The following is a 13,598-nucleotide window of genomic DNA, read 5'->3' as shown; positions in this document are numbered from 1 at the left end:
TGTACATAATTTATTTTGTACGAATTAAAATACAAAGCTTATTCACAGTCACATCAGTTCTAATTATCACCATTTGTTGTCGAACGTGTTTTAGAGGGCACATAATGACATAGTTTATGTGTTTGTCGTGCAACATATATTTCCTCACCTTGTATTAAAAAAACGATAGTCACGGAGTATATAGAAAAATAATTGACCCTGCTAAATTGCATTATACTCTTACCTGTATAAAACTTCAACATTCTATGAATATTGATTAGCTGAAAACTCTGAGATGAAAATATAACAGACTTTATTATGAGCGTACAATAACTTCTTTTGAGAATATAATTTTGATGCAATAAAACATGTCATATAATAGCATTTGGATGAAAAAAATACATACCAAATATACAATGTCATTGCTGCAAGGTTAGATATCAATAAGTCATAGCAGTTTCTAATATCATGCATATCCTGAAAAAAAAAATTCAAATTGTCAAGAAATTTGCCTTGCGTTTTCAAAGTTCACCCACGTGTAAACTGTACCTCTCTCATAATGAGATCTCTTACTTAAAAATTAGTGAAGATGGAAGAAACATGCTTTCACGAGTGGTAAAATTGTTCGCATTTAGTCATTCTAGCCGGGATTACACTATTTAAACATTCCATATTTCTCAAAGTGTGTCCTTACTACTTATATTCCATTAGACCGTTCCCATTAGCAAACCAACCCAACCCAACCCAACCCAACCCAACCCAACCCAACCCAATCTTTTAATAAAAAACTAATTTTTCTCTCATCAACAAACACAACCCAACCTAATCTAAATTTCCACTCCCATTCACAACCCAACCTCAACCAACATTTTGTTATATAAATATAATTTATAATTATTTAAAATATATAAAAGATAAAACTTTAAATTATAAGTTACGAAACAATAATATTATATTGGAAAAGCTAGTAAGAAAAAATACATATTGTTGAATAACCTCGTTTTTAATAAAATTTATATCGAAGTGTATAGGAAAAAAAATAAATATGGTTGTGTTTTTAGAATTTTTTTTAAGCTAACAATTTAAGTTATTAAACAAAAACTAATTTGTGTATTATATTAATTGTTAAAAAAAACAAAAGGATAAAAACTAATAATTGTATAAAATGGTTTGTAAACTAGTTTGTGATAAATCAATTATAAAATATTAATTTTTTATTTTATTTAATGTCATTTGGCAACATAAACCATCGTTAGGTTGCGAATGGAAGTGGTCTTATAATACAGTTTCATAATCTTTTAAAAGGAATAATACAATTCCTAGATAGATATTGCTGATTTCAAATTTTGTTTTAAATATTGGAAATGAAATATTGTCTATAAATAACAAACTCTTTGGAGATTTTGGTATTCACCAACGGTTTAACCCGATCCTGGTTGACTATAAGTGTCAGTTTCACAAGGGTCATTTTTAATATCACAAGGACGCTAATAATAATAATAATCCGACTACTACTAATAATAATAATAATAATAATAATAATAAGTTGGCGCTCACAAAAACAAAACTAGTCTTTCCCTCTCTCTGTTTCTAGGGTTTCAGAAACCACCAAATCATGAGTGTGAAGTTAACGGAAGGTGCAATAGCGTTGATATCTAACGGCGAATGGAACGACACGTACGGTACACCGGTGGTTCAGGTGATGAATCTACGGACCACACCAAACCACAGGGATAGGTACCGTGCTAGTTTATCTGACGGCGTCTTCTTTCAGAACGCGATGCTTGGTACTCAGCTCAATCATTTGGTCACATCTCAACACTTACAGAACGGTTCTCTTGTTCAATTGAATCAGTATAACGTCACTTCCATCAAAGACCGCCTGTAAGTTTTTTTCTTCTTATTATTATTATTAGGGCAAAGTTTTCGATTTTAAATTTCTAAAACTCCAAAATATCATTAATTCAATTAATCACTAGTTGGTACCCCCACCGGTAAACTAGCGCCTAACGAGTTTTGCAATACTGCAAAAGGGACAGTTGTATAATTTAATTGAGAGTCAGGACTATGACTGTGAAATGTGAATTAAGTATATAAAATTTCAACAGGATATTGTTGGCTTGTTGTAGTAAATAATTTTGACGACATGTCTTTTGATTTTCCTGTCAACGTACTTAGAAATCAGAACATATAGCTAACTTTATAGCCAATATTTGACATGATTTTTGTAGAGGTGGTGGTTGTGAGTTTTAGGTGATTAGAGTCCATAGAAATTGATAGATTTTTTTTTCTTGTTTGCTATATTAACCAAGAAGTTGACCTTAGAATAGATGGAGAAAGTTTCATCTGACATTTTTGACTCATGTTACAATATGGTTCTTTTACAATCCCGATAGGCGTACGAGTCGCGGTATATAATTTGGCAATCATCGTGTAAAAAATTTCATCTTGACACTTCTTTAATTACTTTTTGCAGGATTATTATAGTTCTTAGTCTTGATGTGATCCGGCCATTCTGTGATGTTATTGGTGATGCAAAACCATTCTCATCTGCTCCTGGCGGTGAGCCTTCTACATTAAGGCCTGCAGCACCTATGCAGTCCATCAACCAGCCACCAACATCCATACATAGTCCCCACAACAACAACTTCACGGGCTCTGTTCAACAACCTAATTTTGCTGTGAATCCCCCAAATTACCCTCCTAATTATGGTGTGAATTCCCCTAATTATGGTGTTTCACGCCCGCCTGCAAACAGTTACATGCGTCCAGTTCAACCCACATATAATCAACCTCCTTCAATGTATACAAACAGGGGACCCACTGCAAAAAACGTGGCGCCACCTAGGATTATCCCGATTGCTGGTTTGAACCCATATCAAGGTATGTGGACCATAAAAGCCCGTGTGACTGCAAAAGGAGAACTTAGACATTTCAACAATGCTAAAGGAGATGGTAAAGTTTTTTCTTTTGACCTTCTTGACGCCGATGGTGATGAAATAAGAACAACATGCTTCAACGCTGTAGCTGACCAGTTTTATAACCAAATTGAAGTTGGTAAAGTTTATTTTATTTCAAAAGGTAACGTTAAACCTGCTCAAAAAGCTTATAACCATCTGAAAAACGAACAAGAAATTACACTGGATTATTCATCAACAATACAGCCTTGTTTAGAAGATGACAGATCGATTCCACAACAACAGTTTCATTTCCGTCCAATTGCTGAAATTGAAAACTTGGATAACAATACTATTATAGACATCATTGGTGTGGTTTATAGTATTAAACCTTCATCGTCCATAATGAAAAAAGACAATACCGAGACTCTCAAACAAACCCTATGTTTGAAGGACAAGTCTGGAAGAAGTGTTGAGGTAACTTTATGGGGTAACTTTTGTAACAAAGAAGGCCAGACACTTCAAAACATGTGTGATTCTGGAACATTCCCTGTTTTGGCTATAAAGGCTGCTCGTGTTGGTGAGTTCAATGGTAAAAACGTAGGAACAATATCTACAAGCCAGCTGTTCATAGAGCCCGATTTCCCCGAGGGCCGTGAACTCAAAACATGGTATGACAATGTTGGAAAAAACACACCGTCTATTTCTTTATCCAGTGACACTATAGCTCGAACTGATGTAAGGAAAACTATTTCTCAAATCAAAGATGAAAAACTCGGGACCATTGAGAAGCCAGATTGGATCACAGTCAGTGCAACTTTATCTCATATAAAACCTGAAACCTTTTGTTACACGGCGTGCCCAATCATGTTGGGTGACAGAAAATGCAGTAAAAAGGTTAGAGAAAACAGTGATGCAAAGTGGCAGTGTGACAGGTGTGATATGGCTGTCGACCAATGTGATTACAGATATATTCTTCAAATGCAGTTAGAAGACCACACTGGTATAACATGGGCAACTGCATTTCAAGAAACTGGTGAGGAGATAATTGGAATCTCTGCTAAAGAGTTGCATTGCATAAGAAATGAAGAGCAAGACGAAGAGAGATTTACGGAATTTTTAAGGAGTGCTCTTCGTAATAAGTATAATTTCAAGTTAAAGGTGAAAGAAGAGACCTACAATGATGAGCAGCGTGTGAAGTCAACCGTGGTCAATGTTGAAAAGATAAAATTTTCATCAGACACCAGCTTTCTTCTAGATTTACTTAAAAAGGAGAATCCAAAGATTGAAATCCCTGCTGGTGCATCAGTGCCTTCGAACAGTTTCATGGGGAGTGTTGTTGGTCAACAAGCCCGTTTACCAATAAGTCAAACGGGTCAGTACGGGAATCAATATGGTGGTTATGGACATGGTGTTACTTGCAACAGCTGTGGTGGTGTGGGGCATAGCTCTATGAACTGTCCAAGTGCTGTAGATAGTTCGGGTGGGCGGTTTAACAGTATGGCTTCCGCAGGTGGAAACAGTTCCAATTGTTATAAATGTCATCAACCAGGACATTGGGCTAAAGACTGCCCTGGTGTGAATAATGTTTCTGCAGGCTATGGTGGTGGAAATGTGGGACCGGGAAGATACGGGGGCGCTTCTGGCCAATATGTTGGTGGTTATTGACTTTTAGAGGTATAAACTAAACATTTTCATTACACAATACACACACTAATGATGTAAATAGTGAACATTTTTTTTCTTATATTTGCAGGTTGGTTGTTAAATTTTGACTATGCAGAATCTTGTAGTAATAAAATGCCAGCTGTCTCAGTTTTGGGTTTAACTTTATTTATTTTTGTTTGGTTTAGGATAGAATGGTTCAGTTGGTTACTTGAATGTGTGTATTCTCAAGTCATGGTTTTTTTTTTCTTTTTATAACTGAAGTTATGGTTTCTGTTCAGTATTTAATTTCTTTGTTTTGGTTAGGGTAGTTATGTGGTTAATTTGTGATGGTGATTGTGGTTGTGAATGGTGCTCATGGAGTATTTGTATTACTTTTATCTATAAATTGTTTTGTCATATCAAGTTTGATATAAAAAATATCAACAATCTTCTACTTTTACTTGCCTCCTGTTTTTAAATACATGAGGAGATGATAGCAAGAAGTGAATACTTTGCGTTCATTTAGCTCATTAAAGATTAAAGAGTAGTGTTTAGATCAAAACACAATGTCATGCATTAATTTAAGAGTAGTGTTTATATCGAGATAAAAGGAAAACAAACATTAAAATATTAAATAACATAAAAAAAAAGTAGTGTTTAAAGTGAAGTAGAAGAAAAACAAATATTAAATAACATAAAAAAGAAGTGTAATGGTAGTATGGTACTAATTTTCCAAGTGAACTTCAATCAAATATATATACATTCTCAGTAAACTGTTCGGTAACTTTTGTTTTTTATTTTTCTAGGTTAAATGATTAAATGATATAAGCAACCGATCTTTTAAACCTAGACCGGATCGACCGGTAGGATCGGGAACGAATGCCCATATATATGACCCGTCGGTTGAACTACTGCTGCCTGCTGAAGGTGTTATTCTCTTGTCATTTTTTTTTCACTTCACGATTTTAGCGCGTGCAAGAGAGAGAGAGAGAGAGAGAGAGAGAGAGAGAGTCAGAATGGAATGGGAACGCGATAGAGTGGAAGGATGAAGAGAACCATCTGTCAGACTACCTTTATTACATTTTTACTTTATATGATATATTTTTTATTAGGCTAACTATTAGAGCATCCACATCAGGCTCCGTCCTCCGATGTCTGAAAGTATTTGACAATGAGCAGACAAGTTGGAGGTAGACTCCACCGGTGTGGAGCCAATTTTTGTATGATGAGTTTATACTTGCAAACTTGTAACAAACAAGAATAGTGGGCTCAATCCCACATTCATTTCTTTTTCTTTTAAGTAGTATCCCATATTTTTCAACCAGTTGTATAAACAAATAATAATAATTTTATTTTTATTTTTATCTAGAATTACAACAGTCATGCATATTTTTTTTTTGTTTAGAAAAATTAAATTATATAATAAATTCTAAATTCACACACCCAACAAGAGTGAGATGCATAATGTAAAACTAACCGATTGTCAACAAGGTCATTGGGCAAACGCAATATTCTTTTAAAGATAAAGACTACTTCTTTAGATGAATTTCACGAGTAAATGGATGAAATGTGTTTAATCAAGAAAGTAATATTTTAATGATGGACCGTTCAAACATGGATCCGCTTGTATTATATCTATTATTTAATTTTAAGTTGATGTATGCTTTATTTCTATGTTTTTTTAATGGTTTAAATATAGGTTTCTTAGCCCTGCTTGCGGTGCGCACATATGATGTATATATGTGTGAACCCTCGGGTGGGCAAAAGTGAAATTGCACTAATTTTGACGTTATTTTACTAATCTCGTGAAAATAACGTTAAAAGTGACGGACGGTTAATCAGGCATCATGTAGTGGCGTTGATAGCTGAAAGATAAGGGTACATGCACCGATCAGCCGGTGTCCCGATGATTGAGTGCTATGTGCCTTATGTCCAAGGCTTGATGCAAAACTACTATCGAGCCGGGGGTCTCACCGGAAGCAGCCTCTCTATCCCTATGGGGTAGAGGTAAGGCTGCCTACATCTTACCCTCCTCAGACCCTACCATAGCTTTGCTATTGGTGGGATATACTGAGTACGATGATTAAATATAGGTTTCTATTCTATTTATTTTAAATACATATTGTTTTAAATAAAAATCAGTTAAGGATAATGTATCCAAATCTGTTAAGTGAGGTTTAGTACTAAATTGATAACAATGAATATATGAACGAAATTAAGATGAACACAGCGATTTGTTGCGAGGAAAAACCCTTTGATCTTGTTCAGATCAAAAAAAAAACCCCGGGTGATGACAACTCGTCGATCACCACTTTATTAATATCAAAAAAGGTTACAAATGGGTTGGAGATCGTGATCGATATTACAATGTAAACTAGTGTATAGAGAGATTTATTGAATCTGCTCTAGTGTGTGTGTGAGTACAAGTGTGAGCTAATCAATCATATCTCGATAATTATAAAGTAAATACATTCAACAAAAAGTCCTAACTATCCGCCACTATTCCACTATTCCTCTATCGTTCATTGACCACGTGCTGGTAGTTTGCAGTAGCGAAAATTAAGGTAGACCAAGTCACAAAGGCGTTACTCCTATTGAATAATAACCTACACATGTAAAACAATTGTTAATAATACCAACTTGTGAGGATCCTCAATCCTTGACACGGCTCTGGAAGTCTTCAGGAGGATAACTGATCCAGACACATCTTTAAGGATAACATATCCTCAGCAGGAAAAATATCAGTCCTAACAATTACCCCCAAAATGGCAGGTGATAGTGGAACACAACTGTCATTTTGAAATTCAAACTTTCTGCGAAAACTGGATGATTGGACGGTTTACCATAAATATTTACCATTTAGCCCTCGAGATAATCATAACCGCCTATATATGCCTTCCTATATTTTCTTTTATAATCACATATTCAAGCGACTCAGCAGGTATCCTTCTTCCCTTTATTCTTTTTCTTTGATGATAATGTCTAGTACTTCGTCTTCTCTACACCCCTCTAATCCTTCCGAACACTCCTCCGATGACTCTGACCTGTCGGAGATGGAGCCACAAGGCCTCGTAGCAAACCCTTCCATTGAGATCTGCAAACTCACTAACCCAGAAGTCGATGAGTTTTGCCCTTTGTTTCCACCAGAAACCCTTTTTCGACCATACGAATATTGCATCCGTTGTGACGTGTTTTCCAAAACTTGGGTGTGTTTTCCGGCTTGCCCCTTTCTTATCGGTTACAGTTACCCTTTTCCTTCCTTTACACAAAGCTTCTTCGATAGCACGGGCATACCCTACATCCAGGCTATGCCAATGCTTTGGAGAGTGTTAGGAACTATCGAACGGATTATAGAAGATGAAAAGGTTGACTTTGGCCTTCCCGAGTTATCCTATCTGTACACCCTTACTACCCACGGTACGGACCGATTCCTTTTTAAATCCAAGCCTCGACAACCTCATCCTCTGCTAAAGGTTACTCTGAATGACTCCTTTTGGAGAAATCAGTTTTTCTTCGTGAGACGAGACTTCATTCCTGGTGGGACTGATCTCCCTTCAAAGTGGGTTAGAAAGGGTAGGATCCTGGATCCTTAGAAACGATAGTATCCTTGATGATTAATCTAACTTTTTGTCTTCTTTTGCAGTTGAGAACTTTGCTTCATTGGCTAAGTTACCTGGTGCAGAAGAGAAAACAAAGCGGTTCCTTGCACTAGATACCAAGGTTAGGACATTTTAAGCCCGATTCGTCGAAGCCTTTTGTGATATTTCTTCAGACTCCGACATGTCAAGTAAGTTTTTACATAATAATCTTAAAAGTAAATAAATTTAGAGGAAATACTTATCTGATTACTTATCCTTTGTAGGCGCCAAGAAGTCTCAGAAGTCCGCTAGCAAGTTCTCATTGGAAGATATCGACAGCATGATCACTCCCCAAGATATCAAGAAAGAAGCAATGAAGGCAGCAACTAGTTCTGAACCCAAGACCGCAAATACCAGAGCCAAGTCTGCTGCATCCAAGAGAAAAAGGTCCTCTGATCCCGAAACCCACTATGACACGGCCCTTAATGTAAGTATCATGTATCCTGCTGTAACGAATTTAAGGATATAGTATCCTTTTAATTTTTGCTTCTCGTTGGTTATAGGCTATGAATGCTTTCAAAGAGCATTATGAAAAGATCGTGGGTCAGATGAGCGACAAATTGTCCGGGTTAGGGAATGTAGTGGTTAACAAGGACAAGGCATTAGCTCAGCTCAAGAGAAAGCTCGAGGATCAGGTATCCACGGCAGATGCCCAGCGTCAAGAGGAGGTCAAGCAGGCGACGGAGGAGGCCAAGATGTGGGCGGCCAGGTCAGTGCTACAAGAGAGGATCAAGATGGAGACGGAGGCCGGTGATCCCTCCTTTGATAAGGCAACTTGGAACGTGCAGAAGTGGAAGACTGCCTTAGCGGCTCTTGGTGGTAAGGAAGATGTGGAGATGTTTGAGAAGAATGATGCTGGTCCGAGTGGGGTCAAGGAGGTGGCTGAAGCCGGTGAAGGAGAAGGTGCTGCAGAGGGTGAAGACGCAGCATAGGTGGGCGATGAAGGATAAAGAAGACAAGGCCCGAGCCCACTTTTTGTTTTTTATGTTGATGTTTTTGATGAACAATGGTTGTGGTCTGTAATAAACAATAGTAAGTAGGGTTTAAGGATCAGTGATCCCCAAGACAATTTTCAGGGGTACTGAAGGTGGATGGATTCTCTGTTTGTGGGGGTGAAACCTTTAGTGCCTTTGACTTTTATTTTCCTGCATCTTAAGAACAATTAGTAACTTCTACTTAACCCGGGTGGATGGTCCATCTTTAGCATGGTGAAATCTGGGTTAAGGATTTTGGATAAGTCCACGTGACTTATATTAATGATAATCTTAATCTTTTGGCTATTCGCTTTGTTACTTGTTATTTTGAAAATCTATTTGATATAACCCTAGTCTCATTAAGAATTTTAAGGAATAATTCTGAGTAAAAATTTTTTGGATAGAATATCCTTAAGAAAAAGTGAATATAGAAATTTCTGGATATAATATCCTTAGAAAAATAATTAAAATTTTAAGTATAGAATATCCTAATAGAAATAATTCAAAGATTGTTAAGTCTTTAAACCAAAAGATATATAAGGATTCTAGCCGAACCAATATGAATTTAAAAGTAGAAATCATACCACAAGGTCTAGGTAGACCTAAGTTACCGTAACTATTGAACCTTCGGCGATTCTTGTAGAAGAAATTTAAGGATTTTGAATCCATAAGTTTTGATCTTCGTAATGAACTTAGAAAATCTGCTGCAAACAACTCATAATGTCAAGTGGGATTAAACCCATTAAGCTGGGAACAAGCCCATAAAATAAACTGGGGATGAGCCCATGAAACTGGGGACAAGCCCGTGCAACTGGGGACAAGCCCGTGTACTGGGGACAAGCCCGTGCAACTGGGGACAAGCCCAAACTGGGGACAAGCCCAAATACGGATGTTAACTGGGGACTAGCCCAAACCGGGATTTAGCCCAAACTTAAGATAACGTGAAAACGTGATAAACTGGTGGTATGGTACGTCTACCATAAATCGTAGGATCCTCCATATAGCCGAAGACAACGAAATTGTCAGCCACTAAGCGTATACTGGTTCTGCTGCCCCGGACTATATGTTGGATAGCGTGCGCTCCAGGTGAGAGTGTAGAAACTCTAATTTATAAGAAATGTGAAAACCTTTAAACCTTAGGAGATATGACCATCACGGGTCATATCCAATCATGGGCTAGGCCAAGGAAATTAGTAAAATACCTTAAATATAAAGGAGAGGTGGCCAACCTCTTGAGTATTACACATCCTATTAATATCCTGCATTGTTATTTAAAAGTTTGAAGATACAAAATGTTAAGAATATGTTATCCTTAAATAAGTAATAAGAAATTTAAAAGGATAAGTGATTAGATAGATATTACCGATTTTAGGATCCTTGATCCTTCAAGGATACTTGATCCTCAGAGGATACTTGATCCTTATTAGAAAAAGTATTTCTTGAGGTGGATAGCATTCCATGCTCTTGGTAACTTGTTGTCTTCCATAGTGAGCAAATGATATGCCCCCTTTCCTGCCTCCGACTCGATTAGATAAGGACATTCCCATTTGGGTGCTAACTTCCCATCAGCCGGATTGGTTGTATTTTGGAAGGCTTTTCTTAAAACTTGATCTTCTTCTTGAAATCTTTTGATCCTGATGTTCTTGTTGTATGCCCCAGCTACCCTTTGTTGATAAGCTGCCATTCTGATCTTGGCTAGGTCTCTGAGTTCTTCAACATTATCCAAGTCTTCAAGGAGGATTTCTTCATTGACCTCAGGATCACGGATGCTCGTTCTGGCTGTGGGAACCACCATTTTCTGTAGGGATAACTGCTTCTGATCCAAACACCAATGAGAAGGGTGTTTGGCCTGTTGCATTCTTGGGTGTTGTCCTGTCAGCCCAAAGAACATAAGGTAGCTCTTCAGCCCATTTTCCTTTCTTGGATCCTAGCTTTTTCTTCAAGTTGTTGATGATGATCTTGTTGCTTGACTCTGCTTGGCCATTAGCTTGAGGATGCACTGGAGTAGATGTAATCATCTTGATGCCCCAGCTGTCACAAAAGTTTGTGGTTCTTTTCCCGATAAACTGGGAACCATTCTCACAAATAATTTCTGAAGGGATACCAAATCTTGTAATAATATTTCTTTCAATGAAAGATATCACCTCTTTTTCGCGTACTTGAACAAAAGCTTCTGCTTCTATCCATTTTGAAAAGTAATCAGTCATATCAAGCATGAATACTTTTCCTCATGGTGCCTTGGGCAGTTTCCCCACAATATCCATGCCCCACTTCATAAATGGCCATGACGAGGATATAGGATACATAGGTTCTGCTGGTTGATGTAGGATGTTTGCATGCCTTTGACAAGCATCACATTTCTTTGAATACTCTATGACGTCTCTCTTCATTGTTGAACAGAAATATCATGTTCTCAGAATTGTAGAAAATAGAGCTCTACCTCCAGTGTGATTACCACAATCACCTTCGTGAAAGTCTTTGAGCACCTCTTGGATTTCAGGATTCTCGATGCACCTCAAGTATGGACCTTCAAGAGATTTTCTGTATAGCACATCATCTAATAAAATATATTGTGATACCTTGAGTTTGAAGGATTTGGGATTCTCTGTAGCTGGGATTTCTCCTGTTTGAATGTACTTCTTAATTGGAAGGATCCAGGATCCTAGGCTAGCTGAGGATAATGGATCCCAAAGTACAATCTGTTTGTCATTTGTTATCTCACCGACTTCTTGTTCTCCTATTGCTGGCGAGAGTATATGGATGATTGGGATCTTCGTATCTTCTGTAATTTTCAAGGATGAGGCTAAATTTGCTAAGGCATCTTCCCCATCATTTTCTTCCTTTGGTACATGTACTATACTAAATAATTCGAAGGATTTTGCTAATTCCTTCACAATTTCTAAATATTTGATCATATTCTCACCTTTTACGGTATAAGAGCCGTTAAAGTGGTTATTCATAAGTAAAGAATCCATATAAACTTGAAGATACCTGATCCTCATGCTTTTGGCTAAAAGTAAACCTGCGATGTGTGCTTCATACTCTGCCTCATTGTTGGTGGCTCGAAATGCACATGCAATAGATTGGGGTATTATGTCCCCCGGTGGCGATTTCAGTAGTATGCCCAATCATGTTCCTCTTACGTTGGATGCTCCATCTGTGAAGAGGATCCAAGGATCCTTGGTTTCTTCTAGTTGCTGGACTTCTAAACCAGCCTCCTTTTGCATGTCACTGCTGAAATCAGCCACAAAGTCTGCGAGTGCCTGTGATTTGATAGCTGTTCTAGGCTCATACTGAATGTCATATGCACTCAGCTTCACAGCCCATTTAGCCATCCTACCTGACAATTCTGGCTTTCTAAGAACATTCTTAACAGGATAATTAGTTCTCAAGATAATAGTATGAGTCTCAAAGTAATGTCTTAATTTAGTAGAAGCCATAATAAGTGCAAGAATTAATTTTTCCAAATGAGAATACCTGGCTTCCGCATCTAAAAGACTCTTACTTACATAGTAAACTGGATGTTGTTCACCTTCATGATCCTTAACGAGGACGGCACTTACTGCATTACCTAAAACAGCTAGGTAGAGATATAAGGATTCTCCATCCACAGGATTCATCAGAGATGGAGCTGAGGATATGTAATCCTTCAAGGCTTTGAGCGCAGCCTCATGCTTTTCCGTCCACTCAAACTTCTTATTCTTTCTAAGAATGTCGTAGAAATCTTTGCACTTCTCGGAGGATCTTGAGATGAATCGGTTTAGAACGACTATTCTTCCCTTGAGCCTTTGGACATCTTTAGCATTTGCAGGAGACTTCAGGTTGATGATGACTTCAGTTTGCTCTGGGCTTGCTTCAATTCCTCTTTTAGTCACCATGTATCCTAGAAAATTTCCAGCTTTAACACCAAAGTGGCATTTTGATGGATTCAGTTTCATATTATATTGGTCAAGGATATTGAATGCTTCTTCAAGGTCCCTGAGGTGATCCTCAGCCTTCTTTGACTTCACTACCATGTCGTCTATATAGACTTCCATGGTTTTGCCCAACTGATCCTTGAACATCATGTTGACCAGTCTCTGATATGTTGCCCTTGCATTTCTTAGTCCAAATGGCATAGCAATATAACAATATATGCCGGTAGGAGTCATGAATGCGGTATCCTCTTGATCATATGGTTCCATCTAAATTTGTTGAAATCCAGAGGAAGCATCCATGAAGGTAAGCATTTCATGTCATGCCGTCGCATCCACCATGGAATCTATATGTAGTAACGGGAAAGGATCCTTGGGGCATGCCTTGTTTAAATCGGTAAAATCGAAACACACCCTCCACTTTCCATTCTTTTTAGAAACGACAACCACATTAGCTAACCATCGAGGATACTTAACCTCTCTGATCATACCGGCCTTAAGAATTTTTTCAACTTCTTCTTGTATGATCTTGTTCCTCTCAGGAGCGAA

The 13,598-nt window shown here is 37.6% G+C and overlaps 1 protein-coding gene across 1 annotated transcript; it reads left to right on the top strand.

Annotated features, from left to right (window-relative positions):
• The first annotated feature begins 1,594 nt into the window (after nt 1-1,594).
• On the top strand, nt 1,595-4,723 carry LOC143610583 (replication protein A 70 kDa DNA-binding subunit A-like). Its single transcript, XM_077085027.1, has 3 exons — nt 1,595-1,863; nt 2,456-4,553; nt 4,633-4,723. Exons 1-2 carry the CDS (start codon nt 1,595-1,597, stop codon nt 4,542-4,544), a joined length of 2,358 nt encoding a protein of 785 aa, XP_076941142.1. The 3' UTR covers nt 4,545-4,553; nt 4,633-4,723.
• The last annotated feature ends 8,875 nt before the right edge of the window (nt 4,724-13,598 follow it).

This window comes from Bidens hawaiensis, unplaced genomic scaffold (genome assembly GCF_021521415.1).
Source record: "Bidens hawaiensis isolate Kalapana, Puna unplaced genomic scaffold, B.hawaiensis_p1.1 tig00027062_1, whole genome shotgun sequence".
NCBI lineage: Eukaryota > Viridiplantae > Streptophyta > Magnoliopsida > Asterales > Asteraceae > Bidens > Bidens hawaiensis.
The sequence above is the reverse complement of the archived record's forward strand: the minus strand, read 5'-3'. Positions and strand labels throughout refer to the sequence as shown.

What these genes read in the sequence shown, in the direction of transcription:
- LOC143610583 (XM_077085027.1), top strand. Translation starts at nt 1,595, where the DNA reads ATGAGTGTGAAGTTAACGGAAGGTGCAATAGCGTTGATATCTAACGGC. An exon ending in ACTTCCATCAAAGACCGCCT is followed by an intron (nt 1,864 to 2,455) that starts GTAAGTTTTTTT and finishes TACTTTTTGCAG; the next exon opens with GATTATTATAGTTCTTAGTC.